The 27,592-nt window shown below is 47.4% G+C and overlaps 1 protein-coding gene across 6 annotated transcripts in view; it reads right to left on the bottom strand.

Moving 5' to 3' along the window:
- EVC2 (EvC ciliary complex subunit 2) overlaps positions 1-27,592 on the bottom strand; it is a 156,265-nt gene that overhangs the window by 47,711 nt on the left and 80,962 nt on the right. For all 6 annotated transcript variants that reach the window (XM_074395877.1, XM_074395880.1, XM_074395878.1 and 3 more), the window contains 6 exons: positions 25,462-25,701; positions 22,199-22,374; positions 19,407-19,566; positions 15,937-16,391; positions 11,597-11,801; positions 8,476-8,598 (listed from right to left, as the gene is read on the bottom strand). In XM_074395877.1, coding sequence (XP_074251978.1) covers positions 8,476-8,598; positions 11,597-11,801; positions 15,937-16,391; positions 19,407-19,566; positions 22,199-22,374; positions 25,462-25,701 — 1,359 coding nt within the window. The remainder of the gene's footprint in view (positions 1-8,475; positions 8,599-11,596; positions 11,802-15,936; positions 16,392-19,406; positions 19,567-22,198; positions 22,375-25,461; positions 25,702-27,592) is intronic.

Raw genomic sequence — 27,592 nt, 5'->3', positions numbered from 1 at the left:
CCTGTTAGAGCTCTAACACTATTAAAAAGAACACAATGAAATCCATTACCCAACACATAAAATTTACAATGCCCAGCATCCATTCTTCTTAGCAGAAATATATGATCCATAAACCAGAGAAAACACAATCAATAGAAATGTGAGAGATGGTGGAACAAGCAGATAAGGACATTGAAACAGCAATTAGAAAGAGAAATCAGGTGTAAGAACTGGGAGGCTACGAAGTTGTAATCATTTGTTGACATTATGACTATGCAAAACCTCAACAGAATTAACAGATAAATCCCGTAGGTGCTTCTATTATCCACACTTGAATGATGTGTATGTTAAGGTGGAGAGAGGTTAAGTAACTTGCTCAAGGTCACACAGCTAGAACGTGGCAGAGCTAGGACTCTGGAGCCAACAGTCTGGCTCCTAGGATAGCATATGGGAGTCTGGAAAGGCTTACTAAAATTAGTTACATGTTTTATGCCGGCATTGAATAACCGAAAACATACAATTGAATCATTCACAATTATAGCCAAACCTATACTGTGTCTGGGAATCACCATAAAGAAAACACAAGACCTTATATATAAAGTCACCGTAAGATTTCTCTCCTAAGCTGAGAGACAAAGTGGGGGTTCATGGGAAGAGATGTGGGATGATAAGGAAACTGGAACTGTCTCAAGCAAATTGAGATGTATGGTCACCCTATTCACAAAAAAAAAAAAAAAAAAAAAAACTGGTCAATTTCATTAGAGGTCCTAAAAGAAGCTCCAAACAAAATAAGAAATATTGTACACTTTTGGATAGAATAAGCAACTGCTAAATGAATATGTAAATTCAATGCAATCATAATATAAATGTATTCAGAAACTTGATTAACTTATCCTAAAACGTATATGCCCTCCAATGTCTTCCAGGTTGCAAATTCTGTATCTGTGCATTTGTAATCGGTCCATCAGAAGGACTGGGCATCGGTAGCTGAGTCTCCCATCTCTGATCTGCCCACTTTGGCCCAACAGGATAGCTGCCTGTGACCACAGCTGATGCCTTCCTCCCTTAATCCACCAGCTGTAAAGAAAAAGTAGGCAGCCAGAGGCTCATGTTTGTCTGTCAGTCTCTCCTTTCCTCCAGGAATCAGTCATACAGATCTTCCTGAATTAGTCACACAAGTCAAGGCAGAGCTACAGATAGTCGGGTGGGTTTTCAATCTGAAAGCAGGAGGCAGACTTCCAAATGCTTGATGGAAGAATTGCCTGCTCACCTGAAATGGTGAACATCTCAAAAGCAGAAACTTAAAACCGTGCCTAGCACAGAGAAAACACCACACAAAACATTCCCTAAAGAAGGAGGCAGAAGGAACAGGGACAGGGGAGAACAGAGAAGGGCAAGGAAAAGACAGAAAATGAGAGAAAGGAGGAGATGGGGAGGCAGTGGCAAGAGCCCAGAAGAGTCATAATGGGAGGCGAAAGCCTTCTCATCCTGGCAGCTCCCTGCGGTCCCGGCCACAGGCCTGGGCTATGGAGGCAGACACACCAACTCTACCACTCGCCGCTGGTGTGGCTGCCGACAATTCTCCCAACCCGTCCTGGCCTCTCTTTCCCCTTCTGTTGGATAGAGAAGTCTAGACAAGGGCCGTATCCATTTGGGGCTGAGGGTTGGCGTGGATATCTGCGGCAGATTTTCATCAAGAAAGGGGTCACCCAGCAGGTGCTCCTAGTCTGAGTATACTCTGCAGCCCAACAGTGAAGTCAAAGTCCCTCTGGGGACACCACATGGCCTGCCAGGCTTGGCATCCACAATGGGTCTCTTGGGCAGTGTCAGCAAGATGCAGCTCCATCTTTCCAGCTTCATGGACTCCAGGGGACTTCCTATTCTCAAGACATGATTCTGACGGTTAATTTTATGTGGTTGGAAAACTGGGATAGGAGGTGCCCAGATGGCTGGCAAAACATTATTTTGAGGTGTGTCTGTGAGGATGTTTCTGAAAGAGATTAGCATCTTTTTATTATTTTATTTTATTGAGACATAATCTCACTCTGTCGCCAGGCTGGAGTGCAATGGCACAATCTTGGCTCACTGCAACCTCTGCCTCCCAGCTTCAAGCAATTCTCCTACCTGAGCCTCCTGAGTAACTGGGATTACAGGCATGCACCACCACGCCCAGCTAATTTTTTTTTTTTTTGTATTTTTAGTAGAGACTGAGTTTTAACATATTGGCCAGGTTGATCTCGAATTCAACCTCAAATGATTCACCTGCCTTGGCCTCCCAAAGTGCTGGGATTACAGGCATGAGCCACTGCGCCTGGCCTGGAAGAGATTAGCATCTCAATCAGCAGACAGCAGCAGACAGTGAAGATTACCCTCCCTAATGTTGGTGGGCATCATCCAATCCCCAGGGCCTGAAGAGAACAGAAAGGTGGGAAAAGGGTGCATTTCTCTTCCGGAGCCGGGACGTGTGTCTTCTCCGTGCCCCTGGACATCTAAAGTGCTCCTGGTTCTCTGGCCTTGGGTCTCTCATACTGACGCCAGCAGCTCCCCCAGTTGTCAGGCCTTGAGACTGAATCATACTACTAAGTCTGCAGGTTCTATACCCTCCAGATGGCAGACAGCAGACCTTCTCAGCCTCCATCCTTGCATGATCAAATTACCCAAATAAATCTGAATAAATCTCCCCCTATCTACCCTCTTTCCTCCCTTCCTCCCTATCTATCTATGTATCTATCTATCTCCTATGGGTTCTGTTTCTCTGGAAAACAATGATTAATACAACCATCAAGCAACTCTTAGTTGCGGGCATTCACAGAATGAGAGCTGTCATTTTTCCCTCTGCAAATAAAACATCTGAACAACCGCCATGCAAGTGCTAAGAGACATAATCGATCAATTTCAGGAGGAACGTCAAAGCTGCCAACTCAAGAGTGCCTATTCTCTTGGCACCTGCCACGACGAAATGGCTGAATGTGAAGATGGACTGTCACAGAAAGGTCACGATGATGAATGCCTCGTGTCCGCCTTTGTGAGGCCTGACTCACGTAGCACGTGGAGCTGCTCCATTAGCAGGAAAGAAACAAGAGCTGCAGCCTACTCCAAAGCTGAAAGGCACCTTGCAAATGCCCCGTGACTGGAGGCTACTGTTGCCACAAGTTGCATTTCACAGAGGCAGGAGCCAAAGCGCGCTCACCCTGCATTGTGACGGTCCTGATCAGGACATGTGGTCAGGAGATGGTGTGACAGTGACAGAGCACAGAGAGCTTCTGCTTCCTGTGCTGCGTCTGCCACTGTCCGGCTACAGGATCCTGGGCAAAGTCACTAACTTCTCTGGGACTCAGTTTCCACATCCATAAAACAGAAACATTGATGGTTCTTACTTGTTGTGGAAATTGAGAAGGGTAAAGGATGTAACGAACAAGGCACAGGCCAGTAATGCAGCAAGAATGCAGGGCCTGAAGACCAGTTGTGACCCTGGAGTCACTTCACCTCCCTGTGCCTCAAAGTCCTTATCTCTCACAGACCAAGGACAGTGGCACTGCTCTTATGGGCTGTGTGAGGATTAGAGTGGAGAGATGGAAAGCACTTAGCTCTCAGTACACCTCACTAGCATATACGTGGATTATGAGCGTACATAAGGTACTCGTACATAGAACTCACATAGGGATGGCTCATATGTACACACCCATACATACTTATACTTCTCTCTTAGGCATATATTAATACATACACATACACACATACATAGTGTTTAGCAAGGTGCCTGGCACTAAAACACAAATGAAGGAAGTAGGCACCATTCTTATTCAAATGCCATCACTTATTAAGTTCTCCAATCAGTGCATAAGACAAAAGTGAAATCTAAATCACCCTTGGAAATACCTTAGGGAGCAAGAACCAGCCAGTCCTTCCTCCAGTGCTGGAGCAGATGGCTGTGTCTTCAGCCCAGGGCCAGGTGAAGGGTCTGGCTTGTGTGTGTGGGCTGGGATGTAGAACAAACGTCTGCCCCAAATGTAACCGGCAGAGGTGAGCTCAGGGCAGGGGCAGGGTGCCAAGACAGGCTCCGGGAAACACAGACCTCCAGCGCCCTTTGCCTCCCCATCCCCGTCCTGTGAATACCTCTGCTCACCTGCTGAGCTCACCTGGCTGGTTTAGCCGATCTTTACTCCTGCACCCTGTTCTTCTTGGTCAGTGTGTTATGAATTGCTCCTTCTTTGTTTTCTTCCTTTCTTTTTTTTTTTTAAATGCCTTTTGTGAAACTTCCCTAGGTGTCTATGAATGTGTGGCAGGTAGACTAGATAGGCAAGCTGGAAAGACCCATGCTTTCTATTCAAATAGACATGGCTTTGAGTTGTAAGGGTTACACCCACTAGTTGGGTGGTCCTGAACAAGTCATACAGCCCCCTGGTGATGCTGCCCCTCATGCATCAACTGGCTAAGGTGACCCAGTACACAAGGATTCCCAAGGTAGGCTGTCATTGTGTGTACCCGCCACACCATGGAAATCCTCAGATGTCTCCTCCCCATCTGCCTTGGATCCCTTGTTCATGCTATGAAAGAAGTGGTAACTAGTATCTCCAGCCAATTACATGGGACCAGGATGCCAGCGTAAACTAGGAGACGCAGCACAGAGGGCTGAGGCAGACCAGGTCTCATCACATGTCTGGCGGTGGACCCTGGGTTGGGAACGAACTTTTCTGAACTTAGAATGGACCTCAGGATGCCATTCTTGCAGCATTGTGATGAGTATGGAGATTCATGCTCATGAAGAGTGTTAGCAACAAGCCTGGTAATCTGATAGGAATCTGATAGGTCTAGAAACAGTTTTGCTTTTAAAATCACTATGTTTTATCAGTACAGTGTACTGATTATCTTGTAAGCCTAGTCAATTAGACACAGAGCCCTCTCTCACACATTATGATGAATGCAGAGGCCTGGGAGAGTAATTCTAAAGGACCATGGGTGACAAACAAAAGGAACGAGGTTAAGGTATTTTCAGTAGTAATAGTGAGTACTGGAATTAAAAACTCAAAAATAATGGAAAGAAACTAAGAAAGAAATGGGGTGATGAAAGATATAACGCGTTAAAAATTTCTAAATAAAACAAAAATCCTGACAGAAGCAAAGTGAAAAAAATTAAAAGGCAAAGAAAACAATATTTTATATTTGCCACCATGAGAAAATGTAAACAGTTGTGAAAATAAGTAATCTGATACCTAAGTTGCTGAAACTTTGTATTATTGGGTGCCTTAAAGGAACATGATTATAGGGCCTGAGTCACATGACAGGCAGCTATAACCTAAGCGGCTGAACTTTTGTTTCCCGATTACAGGCTTCTTCCCAGCCTACGTTGTTTTGTAAAATGCTGTAAATGACTAAAGGGTGCCAGAAAGGACCCCTTTCCTCTGCACTGCTGATCTTCCTTACAGATTCACTTCCCTCTTCCCTCTCACACAGACTTCATGAGTATCATATTTGCCAAGATGGAATGTTAAATATACTCTTCTAAATTGGAAAGGAAATGAAAACAAGCCACACAGAAAAGAAAACAAACTGTAACTAATTAAACTGGTATAACTTAAAACCAGACTTGTATAGAAAATGTAATCCTGTTAAATCTTTTTATTTTATTCCTGTATAATTAAGACCTTAACTTTTAGCTTTAGAGGGCTGACCCCATTTCTCTGCAGTCTGTTTCCCAGATGGCAAGTCCCAGGTTGTCTCTTGGATAAACTCTCAAAAACTGGGTGCAGAGTCTTTCAATTATTTCAAGTTGACATGGTTTTTTTTTAAAAAAAAAAAAAAAAGAAAGAAAGAAAAGAAAGAAAAAAGAACAACAGGAAGGAATGTGCTTAGTTCCTTCTATTGAAATGACTAATTTGGGCAGAAAAGGAGATGGATCTGCTGGTTTGGGGTCCGTAAGGGATCGGAGCTGGGCTTTAGGAAGAGGATGCTCCCTGCTGCAGGAGAATCAACTGGATGGAAGAGGAAACAAGCAGGGAACAGTAGGGAGCCCACTGCGTGCATCTCGGCAAAAAGGGTGCTTGGCAAGGCCGGAAACAGGAGGAGATGGATTAGAAATAATTATTAAGACAGAGCAGGAGGAGATGAGGCAGGGGCCAGGGAAGGGTTATGGAGGATGCTGAGGTCCAGCCTTGAGCCGCTGGGTGGGAGTGGTGCTGTCTGTACCTGATGTCCGCATGGGTCACCACCTCTGCATCACCTTCTCCCCCAGACATTCATCCTGTGACTCTGCTCCAAGGGTGCTGGTGAGATGGCCCTCATCTTTCTCAGCCCGGCCTTTGAGCAGGTTCCTCCACGGGGCTGCTCCCCGTCCCTGGCCATGACCCCGCACTCCAGAAACGCAGCTTTGTCACAGGGCTTCAACCCTCTGAGTTCCCTCTGTGCGCTGTGGCCTCCAGCGCAGTCCTGGATACGCATTCCCTCTGCCGAACCAAACCCCAGCTTTCCCTTCACGAGCAGCTCTTCTCCGACAACAGCCACCTTCACTCTGGTGGGTTTCGCCTCTTACAGAGGATCACAAAGCAGCTGGTACCGGGGGAAAGGCCCATTCCACCCCCAAGTGTGGCGATCTCCTCCCTGTGCCAAGAGCTCAATGTGTACAACACCTGCCCTCTCTCCAGCTCTCTCCTCTTCTCGCTGTAAGCTGGGAATAAACTGGAACGGCTTGGCTTCCCTCTCTTGCTTTTCTTTGGGACCCCGATTTCTGCTTCCCTAGGGGTAGGCTGTGCTCGCCTCCCCAGGAACCTTCCAGTGATACTGTGATTGTGTTATGGAGTCTGTCTAATTCTCAGGTAGTTTAGCAGCTCTCACATTAATGTGTATCTCTTGAATTAGCCTTTACCAATAGGGAAGATGACATTGTGCCTTTATCTGTCTAATTTTTGTCTTACTGTTCAATTTCCTATAGAACCTGGGTGAGAATAGGGTTGCCACTTCCTGGATCCCTTAAAACATCAACAACCTGGTCACACTTGATAGGAGACACTGACCATGCCCAGAGCAGTTTCTATGAGATCATGCGTTTGTGTTCTGAGAAATATACCAGCACTAAAATTAAAAAAAAGCAAAAGAAACTAGAAAAAGGAGATAGATGGAAGGTAAGAACAAAACAGCAGCTCTAAAGCATGGCTTCATGCATTAATTCACTGAGCATACTCCTCTTGGGAATCCACCCTTTGCAGGGTGCTGGGGAAGACAGCCAGGCAGCCAGGCTGCGGTCACATGGCTTCTTCTCTCAAGCGGCACCTCTGCAGAGACCGCGCCTCCTCTCCCACCTACAGTCCACCCTGCTTCCAGCCTACTTCATCTGGAAGGTCACGCCATCTTACTCCTTTCCTTAATAGCACTGATGACGGTTTATCATTTTAAGTGTTCATCATCCATCTCCCCCAACTAGAAGGTGCTCTCCTCTACTGGAGAGCAGGGACCGGAGCTGCCTGTCACTGCTGCAACCTCAGAGTTCACTGACACAACGCCTGGGATACTGCTGCTTCCCCAAAATACTTGTGGAACAAATTAACCACGTAATAGGTGCTACGGTAAGAAAGAGCTGGAAGTGGGATGGGACAAGTGGGAAAATCTGGGGTGTTCAGGGAAGGCTTTTTGGAAGGGGAGACATCCAAGAGCTGAGGGAACACCTCGGCGCAGCAAAGGACAAACGTGATTTATCCAGGTAAACAAAGTGGAAAAGTAATTCCAGAAAGAGAGATGAATACAGGTGAAAGCGTCCTAGGAGACTGTGTAGTGTGTGCTTGAACATCACATATAAAACAAGGCTGGGCCAGGGAATGGCTCACGCCTGTAATCCCAGCACTTTGGAAGACAAGGTGGGCAGATCACCTGAGGTCAGGAGTTTGGAGACCAACCTGGCCAACATAATGAAACCCCATCTCTACTAAAAACACCAAGAATTAGCCGGGTGTGATGGCAGGCACCTGTAATCCCAGCTACTCGGAAGGCGGAGGCAGGAAAATCGCTTGAACCTGGGAGGTGGAGATTTCAATGAGCCGAGATCACTCCAACCTGGGTGACAGAGCGAGACTCCATCTCAAAAGAAAACAAACAAACAAACGGGGCTGGAGGGAAGAGCCCAGTCAGTTTGTGGGAGCACGGAGGAGAGTGTGAGAGATACAGAGTGTGATGGAGGTGATACGGCAGATGCATACGCCCCAGGACAGAGCCAGGCACACACATAGCAAGTAGCTCAGCCAACAGAGGCAGCACCCGAACTGAAGCCTGAAAGATCCTGCGAGATCCCCAGGCTGAGAAGTAGAGGGAGAGGGTTCCAGGCAGAAGGCACTGGGCGGGGCCCAGGGGGAGGGTCTTCCCACTCTTTCTTACCATCACACCTGAGCGAATGAGTGGTTGGGTGGAAAGGGACGGCACAGCCCCCAAGGGCTCTGTGTGCCTGCAAGTGTGTCAGCTGTGAGCCCCGCCATGTGCAGAGAGAAACGGCGGGTGAAGCAGAAGTCTGACCTTTTCAGCCAGGTCTTCAGCGGCCTGTTCCTCACAGAGGTGGATTTTATCTTCGAGGCACTTCTTCAGAAGATCTCCCTTGCTTTTACCCTTGGATCGCGACTTTCTCGCCTTGGACTGCGGCTGGAGAGGGGTTGGGGAAGACACTGGTAAGAAGGTGATCCCCAGCGAGTCCATGCAGCCCGCACAGGGCTTCACAGCCCAAGAGAAGTTTCTGCAGCTCCCAGAACTGAAAAACTCTGCCTTAGGCCAGAGGGGAGGAGAGAGGTATGTTTTTCTGGAAGGAGCTCAGTTTCAGAGCCTTTGGTCTTCACACACTCTGGTGGGCTCTTTCCACCAAAGGAAGGAGAGGGAGCCTGATGGGCAGAACCTCAGCTCTGGAGTCAGACAGCGGACCCAAGCCATGTCCACCTCCTAACTAGCTGCGGGACCTCAGAGCCGTCAGCCTCCTGAGAAGGGGATGTGACGAGTGAGGTCCTTGTTCTTGCAATGCTTCCATGATGGTGGAGAAAGCAATCTGAAAAGATGAAAACTAACTAAGGATACTAGGAGGCAAGTCAGGCTGGCGGGCAGGACCCGGAGCCCGGGGTATAGACTGGGGCTGGGAGGAAATAGCCCTAGAGAGGGCCGGGCAGGGAGCCCATCCTGCAACTCCCAGGCGGTGATGTCAAGCCTGAAACTGGCCTTGAGAGGATTTACACCAGGGAAATGGGCAGACGCTGCAAGTCAGGATTCCCCTCCCTGCCTTCCCTCTCCCCTGAGGGCTCTCCCAGCACAGGTCTGGTCAGGGGCCAGACCACAGGGGGCCTTGAGGTCATGCTGGAACTTGTGTCCCAGCCCAGAGAGCCACAGAAAGGGCTGAAGGAAGAGGGTGGTGAGTCTGACCTGCACATCTCTTTAGAATTTGCAAGTGTCTTAGAAACTCACATCTGTGAATGGTCTGGGAGCCCTGGGGGCCGCCAGCAGATGAGGTTCAACAGTAGACACTATCTGTTTTGCGGGTCTAGATCAAAGAGAAGTGTGCAGGGAAGAAACGTGGGGGTTCCCTGGTGGTGACGTGACAGGAGGGTGAGGACGGCCAAGGGATGGGGAGTGCGCTAAGCACCGCTGACGCTGCCATTGCTGCACCTGGCCCCATACGCCCTCATTCCACCCATTTTACAGATGAAAGCATGAAGACTAAAACAACTATTTTTTCCCCAGGCCTTGGTGCTCAGGAAACCGAGAGCAGGCTCTCCTGCCACCTTCTCTGCTGCTATCTCGGGACTAAGCAAGAGAAGGGAGCTGCCGCTCCATCCGTGGAAACCCTGGCCCTCCTGGCCCACGTGGGGCGAGCACCTTCATGACAGGGAAGATGACGTCTGCCCCTCTGAGGCATTGGCCAAAGCCATTTCCATCTGAAAACCAAGCACCCTGGGTGATTTTGAAGGCAGAAACTTCATTCCCACTGGAACTTACCAGCTTCAAGGCAGGGGAAGCTGCGGGTCATGGACTCCCTCCCCTCATTTCAGTGATGTCAAAATTATTTTCCCCTATTGTTCCAAAATATTTGATATTTTTGATAATGTATCCCTTACTCTTTAACCACCACACATGCTGTATCTCCCATATCCTTGTAAGAACAGAAATGGGGGGTGGGGGTGGGGAAAGGACATTAAAAAACATTAAAAGAATGTAAGAGCTTCCAAGTTGTTTCTGCATCCACTGGTTTATATTCAGAAAGAATATGTCTGAGTTTTTTATTTCTCTAAAGGAAAAGAAGTCAGTTTAAAGTCAGGAAACACCAGCTCCCAGCCCCGTTCTCTCCTTCCGATAGGGCCACTCACTTTTCCTCTGCTGCTCTGTTTTCTCATCTGTAAAATGGGACATCATATTGACATCTTAGCACTGCTGTGAACTTCAGGTGAGACCAGGTAAGCTTCAGTGATTTTAATGTTTTCAATCTCAACATACTATTTTAAGCCCCAGTGTTACACATCTGGTGCTTGGGTAGTGGGATGTTGAAGCCAACAAAATTTACTGCACACCTACCATGCACTCGGTACTCTTGAGTGGTGAATGGGCCAGGGAGCTTATTTTTAGTGGAAGCCCAGGCAACGGGGAATTCAAGGAACCAGCACATTTTAGATAATGATAAATAAAACCATGAAACCAGCATGTGATAAAGAATGCCTAGGGAGAGGGTGATTTTAGACAGGTGCTCAAGGAAGCCTGTCTTGGTGGAGGTGGCATTTGAGCTGAGACCTCAATGGACTACAAAGCATGTATGTGGCAGAGAAAACAGAAGTTCGAAGGCCACATCTTATGTTGGGATCCCCAGAAGCGGAGCCTGAGGCAGGGATTATGTGCACATAGTTTCCTGAAGGAGATCCCTTTAGGATCAACCTGTTGGGGAACAAGGGAACAGGACAGGAAAGGAGAGAGCCAAGCAAGGCTGTGGTCTCAGGTAAAGTCAAGCCTAAACTGGTCCCTGGGGGCTCTGGAGCAAAAGCTACACTAAAGAGTTGTCTGCCTTCAGGCACATACTAGCTGCTCACTAAAAGGCAGCTGCCAGTCATCATCCTTTAAGACCCTGTGCAAGAGGCCCTCTTTCCCTGACCCACCTGAGCTGAGGGGATCACCCCTCCTCTATGCCATAGAGAGAAAGGCCTTTTGTACCCAGAGTCAGTCATTAGCTGTGGCTGGAGGAAGGGTCAGGAGAGACAGAGTAATATCTCAGGCGAGGCAGCTTCCATCAGGAGAAGATTGTGGCTGGGCGAGACTAAGGTTTATGGCTGCTGGTGGATGGCGCAGCAGTCTGGGCGTCAGGATCAGGGCACAGCACCAGTGATGTCCACTATACTTTAAAGTTGGGACAGCCCTGGAGTTTCCTGGAACTGCTGGACACTAACGTAGCCAGAGAGGAGAGGACAGGGGAGCGTGAGGTGAGATGGGCTCAGGGTGCTGGAGAGAGAGGACAGGGGAGCGTGAGGTGAGATGGGCTCAGGGTGCTGGAGAGAGAGGACGGGGAGCGTGAGGTGAGATGGGCTCAGGGTGCTGGAGAGGTCAGACCCTGCAGGGTCAGCAGCTGGGAGACAGCCCCGCTTCTGTAATAAAGAGGCAACTGCCACGTCCATCCTACCTGCAGCTCGGGGGCCGCCAGGGCCTGGTCCAGCTTCAGGAACTCTGCTTCTCGCCATGCAGTCTGAAATCGCTGCAGCAGAACTCGGGCCCGGATTTTGGGGAGGGCCAAGCTCCTGTCCATCTGAGCGAAGCAGCCATGGACCTCCTGCCTCATCCTGAGCAGCTCCTCTTCAGACAGGGAGAAGACTGAGGAGTAGAGCTTCCTGGGAGGAAGAACAGAGATTCGCTCTTACACAGAGAAAGCCTGGGGGCTGGGCTGGGGTGGCGAAGCCAGAGATGCAAAGCTCATTCCTCAAATCCACAATCTGGAGAAAAAGCATTGGCTCCTCAATCGTGCATTTCCTGCCACGGGCGTTCCTTAAGCACCTAATGCATGTTGTGCTGCGTAGGACGTCGTACTGGAGCTAAGAACGAGAACTGAGTGAGGCAAGGCTACCGGGATGTCTTTGAGGAGGAAGCAGGCCTTCCAGTGCCCATGACCTTGCAAATAACCTGGTCTCACTCACTTCACAAACAGACATGAAAACAAAGTGCTGTCTGCGGAGGCTGGTCAGGAGCATTCTCTATGTAGAACCAGTGGACAGAGGAGATACGGAGCTCAGGGTGGTCAGGGAAATGGGAGTCCCTTGTGCTTGGTTCTGAAGGTTGATGATTGACAGCTATCATTCAGTGAAAACTGATTCCATGCTGGGAACCATGCTGAGGGACTTCATGTTACGGGTTGAATTGTGGCTCCCAAAAAGATATATTCAAGTCCTAACCTGGGACCTGTGAATGTCGGTTTATTTGGAAGCAGGGTATTTGCAGACATAATTAAGAAGTAAGCTAAGATGAGGCTATACTGGGACACAGTGGTCCCTTCATGCAGCGTGACTGGTATCCTTACAAGAAACGAGACAAACACGCAGAGAGGGCATCTGATGCAGAGGCAGAGATTTGGGTGAGACGTCTACCAGCCAATGAATGCCAAGGATTGCCGCCGACACCAGCAGCTAAGAGAATACACAGAACAGATTCTCCCCTGGTGCCTTCAGAGCGAGCATGGTCCTGCCAATGCCTTGATCTTGGACTTCCGGGCTTCGGAACGGTGGGAGAATATATTTCTGTTGTTCTAAGTCACCCAGTTTGTGGTACTTTGTTATGGTAGCGCTAAGAAACAAATGCATTGACCTACATCACTGCTGCTCCTTACACCAAATTACAGACAAAAAAAAAATGGATAAACAGTTCCTCTTCCTTTCTAGTGAGGCCAACAGCCCTAAAGGAGACAAAGGCTACACAATTGCTTTCTCAGCCTCAAGGGGGCTGGTTCTGGTCCATGAAACGTAAGAGGAAATCTGCTCGGAAAGTCTGGACAGAATTATTCACTGAACAGAGATTCTCTGTAGATTTGTTTGGATGTTCTGTCAATACAGCCAGCATTCGCAGATGCCTTAAAATTTAGAATTATCTGTAGAACACCCAAGGTGGTTGGCCAGAGTCAGGCTTACCATACCCAGATCTCAATGTGGGAATGTGAACTGTGGCCCAGCTAGAAAGGACTCTTGGGGAAAGAGAATGAGACCTTCAGAGACCATGCGGGCCCCCTGCTGAAAACAGTCTGAAGGTCTGACCCCGTGTCATGTGACACCCGTCTTGGGTTCCTCACTTCATGGGGCCCAGTGATTTTTAAAGCAACCTCTAGAAACTGCAACAGCTCCCTTGTACCTTCCCTAGTGCAAAGCCTTTGCCCCGCTGTTTGCTGGTTACGTGGAACCCAAAGTGAAAGCAGCTGTGAGATGACTCAGTCATTATTCCTGCCACTTTCAAACCAGATCGGCCCTTAGCAGTCTCGTCTTGATCCTCCGTTACGGAAGTGCCAAGAGAACACAGAAATCCAAGAGGCGAGATCTTTGCCCCGAAGGAGTTTAAAATCAAGACAAGAACTTAGGAAAGAAGGCTCAAAGATACGCTTTCTCTACCAAAGATATTCCTCAGGAATTCCTACTTTAGCCAGCCAGTTTTACAGCAACCCCATCTTGGCTGAAATTGGAAAGCTGCTAAAAATGTGTTTCAAGTCTATTGTGCGAAGCCATTTTTGCATAATGCCTCAGAAACAAAGGCTGCAACCTTTTAGAATATTAAATAAGCAAAGTATATAAGCAGACTCACACTGTGTGCATTGTGAGTTGATACTCTATGACCCTTGGAAAAATCCTACACGTTTCTGATAGCCAAGGGAGAGTTCTCTTTTTCCCTACAAAATGGCTAAATCAGCAGTGGCTTTAGTAATACTCCCTGCAAAACGAATCCAGACGAAGCTGAAGAAAATGACCAGTTGGTAACAGAAATGCCAAAGCGAATTCACTTGCTACAAAGAGTCCAAAGCCAGTTTGAACATGAAAAGAGAATTTCCTGGAATGTAGACTAGGCTGAATAAATACGGTAGAGGGCAATTCATGGGAATAAGAAATGGCATTTAAGGAACTGATTTTTATGGACTAACAGAAGACAGCATCTTGTTTTCCTTGTCAAGAAAGCAAAACCTAACAAAGATTTAAAAAATAAATGAGGCCAGAATCACAAAAGAGAGAGATGGGAAAGGGCCAGAGGTCACTTCATGCAAACCAAGATAATATCACTCCTTGCAAACACCTGGGGACCGATTTTCCTGGTGGCAAGGTCAGACCCGGGGATGAAAACTGTGTAGGGAAGGGAAGGGCATTACATCATTGAGGCCAGCAAGATGCTAGGAGATAACGTGTACAGGGGAGGAAGGAGATTGCAGGCAGATCCCATGTCCATCACAGGGTCCGAGGGGAGCCCAGGCTCTCACAGAAACATCGTCTTCACATTCAGACCATGTGACAGTGCCACGTCCTGCCAAAAGCACCTGAAATGATTCGATTTAGTTTTTGTGGTCTTCATTTTACAAGCAGGAAAGATGAGGCCCAGAGAGGTTGAACAACTTGCTCAAACCTAAGTGGTGATCCTGGGTCTTCCGGTCTCTACTGCCCATGTCTCCTTCTACACTGGCTATGTTTGAGGCCCTTCCAGTTTCCAATCTGATGCCAGCCCCAAACCACCACCAAAAGTTCTGTTGGTCTCTGTCTCCCTTCCTGGGCTAAGCCAAATCTCAGCGTGCACAAAGAGCTGGCAGACATTTCAGAGAAGTAGAGGACTGTGGGGCTGGCCCCTCTGGAATCAGACTCCAACTTGTCTTCACTGTTTCCACCACCCTCCCGTGTCTTTAAAAAAAATTACTTGTGAGATTTATTTTGGGAGGCTGAGATGGGAGGATCCCCTGAGCCCAGGGATTTGAGACCAGCCTGGGCAACAGGGTGAGACCCCATCTCTACAAAAAATAAATAATAAAAATAAATGTATCCATGATTTTCTAGTTACTGCAGGAGGAGTGTTAGCTGTGGTCCACTGCATCCCAATGGGAAGCGGAAGTCATTGCATGGTTCTTGAATTAATAATAAAGATATGGCCAGGCATGGTGGCTCACATCTGTAATCCCAGCACTTTGGGAGGCCGAGGTGGGTAGATCACGAGGTCAAGAGATCGAGATCATCCTGACCAACATGGTGAAACCCCATCTCTACTACAAATACAAAAATTGGCTGGGTATGGTGGCGCGTGCCTGTAATCCCAACTACTTGGAAGGCGGAGGCAGGAGAATCACTTGAACCCAGGAGGCGGAGGTTGCAGTGAGCCAAGATCACACCTCTACACTCCAGCCTGGTGACTTGACGAGACTCCATCTCAAAATAATAACAATAATAGTAATAATAATAATAAAGGTACATAGCCCAAGAAATGGACCAGGGATGAAAGGGCCAGGTGAAAAGATGACAGAGTGCAGTGGAATAACTGAAACGAGGGCCAAGATCACGTGCAGCCTTGAGCCTGGTGAAATCAGCAGGGCCTGGAATGGCCTCACTGCACACTCCCCTTCCCACTCTGCTTCTGTGGATAATGTGCCCTCCCCAGAGGACACTTTCTATTAAGGAAACCAGCACATTCCCATTTATTCCTGAGTAGCTCCCTGGAATTATTCAGCCCAGGGAATTATTTGGACAAGCCAATCATATTTTCCCCTGGGAGCCAGGGGCCACCCATCCTCTCCTCACTACAAAGCCCACGGCCCTTGTCCTGCCCTCTGCTCAATCCTTGTAGGTCCTGCGTGACATGGGAGGTCCTCCCTGCGGGGGAGTTTATGTGACTCATTAACGCTGTCAATCATCTGTCTGGGGCCAGGTGTCTCAGGCGTGGCCACCCCCACAACCACAGGGCAGGAATCTCCCCGCATCCATGGGGTGGGGAGAGGTGATGAGGACCCAGGGGGGCACTCACATGAAGATCAGGCGCTCCCAGCGTCTCAGCTCCACCTGCTCCTCCGTGGCCGCCTCGGGAGCGTCGTCCTTCAGTCTCTGCCTCACGCCCTGGACACCCTCCTGGTCCCTGTCCCTCTCCTCCCCCTCCAGCAGCTCGGCCCGCGCGGCCATCTCCTTGCCATGCTCCTCCAGGATCTGCTGCAGGAAGAGCCACGGCACGCTGCGCTTGAGCAGCTCCTGGGTCATGGCCGAGTTCTGCAGGCGCCGCAGCTCGTCGGTGGCCTTCTCGAACAGCGAGAGGGTCAGGGCCCTGAGATCGTCCAGGGCGGCCTGGTCCAGACGCTCCTGCAGCTCCTCCAGGGCGGCGCCGTGCTCCTCCATCAGGCTCTTCCACTGGCGCAGGTACTGGCCGGCATCCTCCACCACCTGGAAGGCCTCGCCGACGGACAGCTGCTCCCTCCGCTGCTCCCGGTGCTGGCCCAGTTCCAGAAAAGAAAATTAGGTGGGGGCGGGGCTTGGCGGGTACAGCCTTTTGGCTGCAACACTTTATTGCGGGAGGCACAGAACGTTTATAGACTTTTCCCCAACAATCTCATATTTGGAAAAAGTCATTCCTTTTTTTTTTTTTTTTTTTTTTTTTTTTTTTTGAGATGGAATCTTGCTCTGTCGCCCGCGCTGGAGTGCAGTGGTGAGATCTCGGCTCACTGCAACCTCCACCTTCTGGGTTCAAGCGATTCTGTGCCTCAAACACCCGAGTAGTTGCAATTAAAGGCACGTGAGTCATCACACCAGGCTAATTTTTAAAAATAATAATTTATTTTATTATTTTGAGACTAGGTCTCTCTCTGTCACCCCTCCTGGAGTACAGTTGTGTGATCTTGGCTCACTACAACCTCGGCCTCCTGGGTTCAAGCGATTCTCCTGCCTCAGCCTCCCCAGTTGCTGGGATTACAGGTGTACACCACCATGCCCAGCTAATTTTTGTATTTTTTGTAGAGATGGGGTTTCACCATGTTGGCCGAGCTTCTCTTGAACTCCTGACCTCTAGTGATCTACCCACCTCAGCCTCCTAAAGTGCTAGGATTACAGCTGTGAGCCACCCTGCCAGGCCTAGAAAGTTATTGTTTAAAAAAAAAATACAGTGAAACCCTTATGCACTCACCATTCGCTGAACAGGTATTTACTGAGTAGGTAAAGCCCAGATGGCAGACTGCCTGGGTTCCAGTCCCGGCTCCACCATTCACAAGCTGAGTGACCCAAAGCAGGTATATTAACCTCTCTGTGCCTCCATGTCCCAACTGTAAACTGAGGATAATAATAGGACTTCCCTCTCAGAATAAGTTGTGAGGATTATGTGAGTTACATAGTACATGTACAGCTCTTAGAAAAGTGCCTGATATAGAGCAGTTTATGCCAGTAAATATCTGTCAGTGTTATTACTATGTGCTAGGCACACAGGATCTGCAACGTGTAATATTATAAAGGGGGAACTAAAAAGCTAAGATTTTTGAGAGACGACTTAAATGAGGAGGTCAGTGAAACTTTTAAGGAAGAAAATCTAAGTGAGACCTAAGGAAGGAGGTCTCATCTGAATCAGCTTAAGAAATGGGGAGGCCGGGCACGGTGGCTCAAGCCTGTAACCCCAGCACTTTGGGAGGCCGAGGCGGGTGGATCACGAGGTCAAGAGATCGAGACCATCCTGGTCAACATGGTGAAACCCCGTCTCTACTAAAAATACAAAAAAAATTAGCTGGGTGTGGTGTTGTGTGCCTGTAATCCCAGCTACTCAGTAGGCTGAGGCAGGAGAATTGCCTGAACTCAGGAGGCGGAGGTTGTGGTGAGCTGAGATCACGCCATTGCACACTCCAGCCTGGGTAACAAGAGCAAAAAACTCCGTCTCAAAAAAAAAAAAAATGAGGAAAGAACCTTCCTAGTAGAAAGAACAGTAGGTGCAAAGGCCCCTGTTGTGGGAAAAAATTGAGCTACATAAAGATGTCCACTATGGTGTTCTTTATAACAGTGGGTTCACAGATAGTCTCGGTTCTATTTTGAGAGAACATAAGATGCTCTTCCGAAGGAAGCACTCAATAAATGTTAGTTCCCACCATTATCATTAGTCACTCAAACCAGCACTCCTCAGACACTAGTCTATCATAACCCACGTTCACGGGTCCTGGTGACCGGAGAGTATCCATTCTTTCATTCTACAAATAAGTACGGGCACCTACCAGGTGTCAGGCAGTGTCCTCAACAGTGGGGATGCAATCATGGAGCTACATCCTAATTCTGGGCCACTGGTAATGTTTATCAAAAGTAGCTACAAGAAATAACATTCACAGAAGACTGCCAGAATCTCCTACAGGATGTGGAGTCCATCCTTCTTTCTAGACACTGACCTTGGATCAAGACCATAGGGAAATGGAGCCCTGGACCCCTCTGTTTTCATCCCTTAAACAGTGGCTCGGAGATGAATGGTGTGATGCTCAAAGATGGGGTGTGCATCATGATCAAGGTCAGAATCATGGCTTTCACTTGGGTCCCAAACTTGGTAACAAAGAGCAGAGTTTCTACTGATCAAATTTGAAACTTATTCTTCATCCCCTCCCTGCAAATGGTACCAACCAACTACTTGGGTGTCATCCAGCGTGTCCCATACAGTCCCTGAACCTGTCCTTACCCCCCGTACTCAGGGCTTTGTGACAGTTTAGGCCCTCATCTGCTCACACTTGGCCACGTACCAGACACTTCATGGGGTGTGTTCCCAGGTTCCTGAACTCCATCTTACATGCTGCTCACCTCAGCTTCCTAAATCACAGATCTGGTCTCTCTCTCTCTCACCTGCTGAAGACCCTTTAACGTTCCCTACTGTCCTCGGATGAAAGGTAACCACTTAGCCCGGAACAGCATGCCCCCACTGACTTGGTACTGCATTTCCTTCCAGGCCCTACCCTCCTCCCTCTGCACACTCCAGCCTCATCATCTCATCATATTCTTAGAGACTCCAAATGCATGCCATGCTTGCCACTTAACTAGATATTTGACCCTGACCACACACACACACACACACACACACACACACAACCCCATGGTATCTCCCTCATAGGGTTAATATAAAGATTAAACAAGATATCTTATATAACACACTTAGCACAGTGCTAAGTAAGCACTCAATAAAAGTTAACACCTATCATCATCATTAATCACTCAAACCAGCACTCCTATTCCCTTACCTATGCAGACATTACTAGTCTACCATGACCCTCTGCTATGCTGGGGGCTGGATAAGAACTGGATGCTACTGCAGCGCCTGCTGAACAGAGCATTCCAAAAAGTCACTACCAATCAACAGTAGATGGCACATCATGATGCCTGTACAGCTGCCCTTCTGATCCTAGTGCACCAATGGCAATGGGTGGCACAGTACCCTGGTACTTGATGGGTATTAGCAAGTGCTTATGGAAAGAATAAATAGCATCATGCCTTATATACCTTTTGCAGCAACTCTCGTCTTCTCTTAATTATTAGTTTTTGGTGGAGCTTTTTCTTTTCCTGCTTTAAGTCATTGTCCAACTTCTGCTTGATTGAAAAGACTTCTGTCTGAGCCCGTTCCAACAGCATTTCCATTTGGTCTTCATCCAGGTACCCCGCTCTAGATGGAAAAGATGTAAAGTTAGAAATGTGGTCTCCAAACTCTCCTGAAGCTTAATTGCTATTGTACATGAACAGTCATCTCCTAATTAGTTTGGTTTGAATCAGAAAATCTTTACCCTCCAGAAGAATTAGGAGAATGGGCAGCTAAGACCTTACCAAAGTACTAGCAGAGGAAGGGCAGAAAAAGCTCAACACAAGAGAGGCATCATTAGGGTGGAAGTTGGCAAGAGTTCTGGGAGAAAGAAACATTTGAGAGGACCAGTCTGGTGCAGACAGAAGCTTCCAAGGGGAGATGGTGGATTAAAAATCCTGTGTCAAGAACAGAACAAAGTAAAAGAGGCAAATACAGGGAATACTCTGTGTGACAGTTAATTTTATGGACCAACTTGATCGGCCCAGATGAAATGTTCTTTCTGGTGTGCCTGTTTCCAGAGGAGATCAGCATTTGAATTAGTGGACTCAGTAAAGCAGATGGCCCTCCCCAGTGTGGGCGGGCATCATCCAATATGCTGAGGTCCTGAATAAAACACAAAGACAGAGGAAAGGGGAATCTGTCCCTTCTTTTCTGCCTTACAGCTATGGTGGGACCTCTCATCTCATCTCCTGCCTTTGCACTGGGACTTACACCATCAGCTTCCTCTGGTTCTTAGGCATTCAGATTTGGATTGAATCACACCATTGGCTTTCCTGGGTCTCCAGCTTGCAGATAGCTGGGACTTCTGACAACGGGACTTCTCAGCCTCCATAATCACTTGAGCTAGTTCCTGTTTGTATAGGAAGCTATTTGGATGGTAAGCTGGAAACAAGAGACGATTCTGTCTATATGTTTATATATCCTGTTGGTTCCGTTTCCCTGGAGCACCCTGACGAGTACACTCTGCTACTAGCATTGCCACTATCATTCCTAGACTGCCTGTGTCCGTGGGCTGAGTCCCCAGCTTGGCCCAGGGAAGACTCTCAATGGAGGTTTCTTGAAGGAATGAACAGGTGAAGGAATCAGTAGTAGATGCACGCTTTAGAAATATAATGATGTCTTTTAAAATAGAATTTAGAAATAAGAGATAAAACATCTTTCCCTGGTGATTGCTGACAACCAGCTGGTGGGCCCTTCAATTCAAGGCGAAAAACTGGTTCTTTCACTTGAGTGCAAATCAAAATCAGGAATGTCAAGTAAATTGCAGTGATAAATTCATTCGCATCTTCAGGTGGGGAGTGTTTACGTAATTTGCACCTTACCGAATCCTCATTAACAGAGCAGGAGAGGGGCAAAGTCCCAATAAGATTACCTAAGTAGCAGAACCACAGTAAAACAACAGATCGTTATAAGAAAACCACTTTATAGTCATGTCCCTATTCATTTCAGAGCTTCCTGTAACCTAAAAGGATAAATTTTGCTGTTTACAATTAAGTTACCACAAAGAATTGCTGAGAAGGAACGCTAGAGAGAGGCAGGTGATGGCAGTTAGAACTGTGACGCCACCATATACCTGACCACAGGGAATCCCAGGTGCTGCTTAGAAAACCATTTGGAATCCGAGACAAGCATCTCTGTATTTATTCTTGGTGTCAAAGGTGAATGCAAGAGCCAGTAGTGTGCTAGATCTTAAAGAGACGTGGGCTCTTCCATCACATGGTCGATGTGAGCCTCGTCCCTGATTTCTCTAGAACACATTGTTGGGATTCTTCTTCAAAATAATCAGGGTAGGGATGTATAGCCACATCAGAATTGGCCATGAGTGAACACCTGCTGAAGGGGCTCATACAGTTGTCTAGACTGTTGCATATGTTTTTAAAATTCTGTAACACTAAGGATTTTTACAAAAAGATAATTCTTAAGAAATAATAAGTGGTCAGGCATGGTGGCTCACACCTATAATTCCAGTACTTTGGGAGGCTGAGCAGGGTAGATCACAAGGTCATGAGTTCAAGACCAGCCTGGCGAACATGGTGAAACCCCATCTCTACTAAAAATGCAAAAATTAGCTGGGTGTGGTGGTGGGTGCCTGCAATCTCAGCTATGTGGGAGGCTGAGGCAGAGAATTGCTTGAACTTGGGAGGCGGAGGTTGCAGTGAGCCAAGATCATGCCACTGCACTCCAGCATGAGCAACAGAGTGAGACTCTGTCTCAAAAACAAACAAACAAACAAAAAACAGAAGAAAGAAAGAAAAAAGAAAGAAATGATAAGAGAGGAACAGCCAGCATATATGCTGAATAAACAGAAGTGCAGGTCTCCAGTGAGAAAGGTTTGTGTGAGGCATTTCATTTGTGCCATGCTGTGAATGTCACCTCCAAAACTTGATATTTAATTGCCATTGTGACAGTATTAACAGATGGGACCTTTACGAGATGATTAGGTCATGAGGGCTCCACCCTCGTGAATGGATTCATGCCATTTCTGTGTTAGTTATCACAGGAGTATGGCCCCCTTTTTCTCTCACACGTGCTGCCCTTCTACCACGTTATGAGGGAGGAAGAGGGCCCTAGCTAGATCTTGAACTTCCCAGCCTCTAGAACCATGAACCCAAATATATCTCTTCTATTTATAAATTACCCCGTCTGTGGTATTTTGTTACAGCAGCAGGAAACAGACTAAGACAGTTTGCACTGTTGGGATGGTAGTGAATGGTACCTCTCGTGCTTCTGAATGAGGTGGGTCACCTGGGCTGCAGCAGTGCTCAGAAGGCCCTGCACACGGGTCTCTGATGACTGTAGGTTCTGGACCAGATACTCCCTGTGGCCAAATCTTTTACTCAGATGATACCTCTTATTAGCCTGGAAAAAGTCCATTAACTCTTCTACATTCTCCTGTCAATAAAAAAATAATCAAGAAAATACGCCTAATTAAAATTCAGAGCATAATCTTTCTAGACGTTTAAAATATGATTTTTCCTTTTATAAGAAATACACGAGAAAAGAAACATGAGAATTAACACCTTTAACCTCCCTGCCTGCAACAAAGGCTTATGGGAAAATTACATACGAATAAGAAATGAGGGCTTTGAAAAATGCAGTCTAGACCCTGACGGTAAAGAGTTATCAGGACAACTTTACTGCCCTACAGAACATAAATTTCACTCACTCGGCCATTCATCCTTCACCCATGCACACACCCCTCCCATCTGTGGAGTTCCCACAAGTGCTGAGCACCAGGATGAGGCGCTGAAGTTCTGGGATAAGTCAGCCATCAGCCCAACCCCAAGGAGCTCCCACCACCACAGAGGAGACAAGACCAGGATGAGCACAAAGAAAGCAAGAAGGTTTCTCCCAGTACAAAGTGAACAAAACCCAAGCGAACACAGGCGAGAAATAACCTAGCTAATGTGAGGTACGTTCTCCAGACCTGAGACTGGGCCAAGAGTGTTTCCTGGCTCATCTAACTTAACCTAGGGAGACAGTATTATTATTCCCATTTCACAGATGAGGAAACTGAGTCCACATCCGACAACTGGTAAATGGCTGAGCAGGTATTTGAAGTCAGCAATCTAATTCCAGGACCTGTGTTCTAACATCACAACAGGCTGCTTCCAAAGACCCTGCTTTAACCAGAGGCATAGTAATAGTAATTAGATCAGGAACATCAGAAGAACGACCCCATGGACTGGCTTGGCTGTCTTTTCTCCATCTGTGGAAACATTGCCCATACAACGGATAACCAAAAAAGTCAACAAGTCAGCGCTTTGTTCAACAGGGAACACGTGATGGCATGGCTGCTCTCCTTTCCACTGTAGCAGCTCCACGTCTCAACATTTGGGAATCAGCACTATCCATTGGGTGAAAAGCTTTGTGGTCAGTCAGACGTGGCTTCACACTAGCATCCCCCTAAGAGCCACCGGCACCAGAATCCATATAGTAGGAAGGTTGTGGCAATGTTCCTGTTCTCCACGGGACGGGATCCACACGTGTTGATTGATGGGAGCCCATCCCATAAGGAAATTCAGAATGGGCATCCTGAAATACTCTTATAGCTCTGGTCCAAAAAGCATGTGCGGTACTTCTGTTATCACCTGTGAAGTTACTTCATCTGGCATATCATCATTCACGGCAGCATGCATTCTTTTTAACTTGAGTGCTCTGGCATTGAGAGTCAGACACTGCTCATCATGAGTACAATCTGTGAATATCTAAGTCATGCCATGATGTCTGAATACTGAGCTATGAATACAACAGAATTTATGCTTTATGTACGCTCACTAAGGACTTAGTGGGAAAACCCTAGATTAAATGGAGTCAGGAGCTCGTTCACTTTACGTCCTGGGTGCCTTCTGAGAGTGGGAGGCTTGTGATGATGACTTGGTCTCCTCCTGGGAGAGCCTGATGTCCCGGCCCTCATGCATTCAGCCTGGTGCCGGCTGCAAGTCCCCGGAGGACGGGCAGGGGCAGCCTTTGTCTTTGTCAGTGATAGGGTGAATGCTCAGGACCTGCTCACAGATGCAGGGATGGCCGCCCGTGCCTGCACCTCCTCTGGATGTTCCAGTTCATCTTTTGCCACTGTCTCAGCAATGGAGTAGCAGAGGCTGCTTGTAAGCCCTGATTCACCCTAGATGGATGTGGCTTATTCTGCTATGGGTAGAATCTGTCCTTCTAGTGCAAGTAGGGAATTTCAAGGTGGGAAAATTAACCAGCTAGCCAACTTTCTGGATTGATTTTCACTTATAAAGATAAAACTGAAATAGCACTGTCCACTACATCAGAAAAAGCATTGCTGAAGAACCACAGTTATGCACTCCTGACTGAGAACACATTACTGGACTAAGGAACAAATCAACCCCTACGGACTTGAGTATGCCGGATGATGCTTCAAGACCTCCAGCACCAACCAAAGGTACCTTTGCTGTTTTAGAAACAGGGATTGGCTCATAATCTGGAAGAGGCAGCCTGTCTAAAGAATGACATTTGCATTTGTCAAACATTTTATTAACAGTCAAGATACAACATTCTGTAAAGTAAAATAAGAGTTTGTTCACTGCCACCCTTACCATCAGCTAGAGCAAGCTATCAGCACCAGGGACAGCGCTGAAGCCAAACCACAAAGCGCATTCTTGTAAAGCAGTGATGTCACTCTGTGTGCCTGTGTGTGTGCACCCACTTCTGCATGTAAAATACCTCGTGCATGTCTCCTAAGAAATTCCACAGTGATGTTGACAGTTTCAGACAGACGATTTTCACTACCGCCTAAGAAATTGTTCCGCTGGACTAACAACATTCACACTCAAACTGACTTGCAAAAATACACAAATCCATCCAAGTATATCCAGGCAGGTACTAAACCCTACATAAACATTGATACATGCACACATACATGCCTGTGTGTGTGTGTATTTATTTATTTATTTATTTGAGACAGGGTCTGGCTTTGTCACTCAGGCCGAAACGCAGTAGTGCTATCATGGCTCACTGCAGCCTCAATCTCCTGGACTCAAGCAATCCTCCCTTCTTGGCCTCCCAAAGTACTGGGAACCACCAGGCCTGTCCCATATTTATTTTCCACTGCTATACACATTAAACATACGTTATGCCAAGCACTAACTTTCCATGAATCAGCTCATCAAATTTTCTTCACACCCTGGTGAGTGTGGGCATTCTATTACACTCATCTTACAGGTGAGGAAACTAAGGCTCAAAGAAGTTAAGTAACTTGCTCAAGTTCACACAGTAGACCAGTGGTGGAACTGAAATCTGAATCCCGATCAGCCTGAGTTCAAGGCCTGTACTCCAAGCCACTATTGGCCCTGCTTACTAGAAACCCACATACCAAGAGATAGAAAGAAGAGAAAGTTCACTAGTGCACAGTCCAAAGGAGAGGCAGGAGTGAACACTGAGAAAGGAGACATTTACTGAAACAGTTCAGAAAAATTACTCTTCCATCACAGCCAGGCTGATTTGAGGCATTACCTGTATTGTAGAATAATCTTGCAGCAGCATTTTAGCTGCCTCTGGCTTCAATTCCCCTTTGAAAAGAGCACTTTTTATTTGGGTAAAAAAGATACTGTGCAGTTCGCTTCTCTGGAAAACAGCCAGCTGCCTGTGAGCTTTGGCAAAGTCTTCTTCTTGTTGCAAAGCGAGAGACTTCCGTAAGTGCTCCTGTTCCAGGCCATGGAGGGTCCGCAGAAGGTTGCTGCACTCTACAGCAGACTGGAGAGAGGAGAGGCAGCGCATGAGAAACGGACACACTGACCATGAACCTCCATGTGTATGCAATGTAATGTGTAAGGCACATATGCACACACAATGTGTACATGAACACATAGGTGCATGCATGTATGCACGACAATATACACACATGCATATGTGTGCACGTGCATACATGTGTGCACATGCACACATACAATGTACACACATGCAACATGCACACATGCGCACACACAGAACATGCACATACACAAGGCACAAGTCCATGTGTGCACACAGCATATACACACACAGCAAAAACAATGTGGACACATAGACATACACACAGTCCCAAGGTGACAATGGTGAGATTACTAAGCCCTGTAATATGCTGTTCCTACCTGTCCTCCCCTGTTATCTAAATGTTTTCCAGAATAATCTTAAAGCAGAATATTCACAGGGGTGGAAATTTACAAATCAAACTGTTAGAAAATAGCCTGCAGGCTGGGCATGATGGCTCTCGCCTGTAATCGTAGCACTTCGGGAGGCCAAGGCGGGTGGATCACCTGAGCTCAGGAGTTCGAGACCAGCCTGACCAACATGGTGAAACCCAGCTCTATTAAAAATACAAAAATTATCTGGGTGTAGTTGTGCCTGCCTGTAATCCCAGCTACTAGGGAGGCTGAGGCAGGAGAATCGCTTGAACCTGGGAGGCGGACGTTGCAGTGACCTGAGATCATGCCACTGCACTCCAGCCTGGGTGACAGAGCAAGACTCCATCTAAAAAAAAGAAAGAAAGAAAAGAAAAGAGCCTGCTAAAAACGGAAATCAAGAACCACAGTCACGGACTCATAACGGAAATCTCTTAACTATCAATGGACGATGCTGTTAAACTCACAAGATTATTTCCCCTATCTTTCATTCTCAACTTCGCTGAAGAGAAAAATACCAGTAATCAGGCCCAAGTGGAGATCCTTTGGGTAAAGAGAAGCAAAAGAGGTGTTCAGAAATGGCTGCTTGGATGCCTGCATATTCTGAGGTCCTGCATGCAGCAAGAGAGGAAGCTCACCTCTGCTGAGCTCCTGATGCATTTTCGTACAGCCTCCCCCTAATTATCTCAGTACGACTCATGCCCTCTGAGGGAGCTGTTCTTCACCTTATGTGGGTAGGTAGGATTCCAGAATGGCCCCTGATTCCCAGCCCCCAGTATATATGACACATAACTTCCCTCCCCTTGAATAAAATGGGATGAGACTTCTGATTAAGACATTCCTGTGATTAGTTTACACTATATGGCAAAGCTGAAGGCGTCTTGATGCAATTGAGGTCACTCACTAATCAGTTGATTTCGAATTAATCAAAAGGAAGACTATCCTGGATGGGCCTGACTTTATCAGGTGAGATTCCTTAAAAACAGCACTGGCCCCTTCCTCAACAGAGAGACTCTCTCCTGCTGGCTTTGAAGAACCAAACAGCCATGCTGTAAACTGTCTATGCACAAGGGAAACTTCTAGGAGCTGAGGGCATCAGTCCTGTACCCACAAAGAAGTGAATTCTGCAAATAGATTGAATGAGCTTGGACCAGGACCCCAAGCTCCAGAGAAGAACGCAGCCCAGCTGAGACTTTGATTGCTAGCCTGCAACATCCTGAGCACAGGTCACAGGGAAGCTGTGCCCAGACTCCCGACCAAGGACAGTGAGGCAATGTCAGTAAATGCGTGTGGTTGGTTAGGCAGGATAGAAAGCTGATACACTCCACTTTGTAGGAGAAGAAACAGAAGCTCAGAGAAGGTAAGAGCTTTCCCAAATTCTCACCCATGTTCAGCAGGGAAGGAAAGGAGTTGAAAGCAGGTGTCTGGGCCCCAAGCTCTGAAGCCACACAGGCAGTGACAGTGGAGCCTGCTGGTGAAGCGAA

This window comes from Saimiri boliviensis, chromosome 3 (assembly GCF_048565385.1).
Source record: "Saimiri boliviensis isolate mSaiBol1 chromosome 3, mSaiBol1.pri, whole genome shotgun sequence".
In the NCBI taxonomy this organism is placed as follows: Eukaryota; Metazoa; Chordata; class Mammalia; order Primates; family Cebidae; genus Saimiri; species Saimiri boliviensis.
Note: the sequence above shows the minus strand (reverse complement) of the source record. Positions and strands in the feature narration are given on the sequence as shown.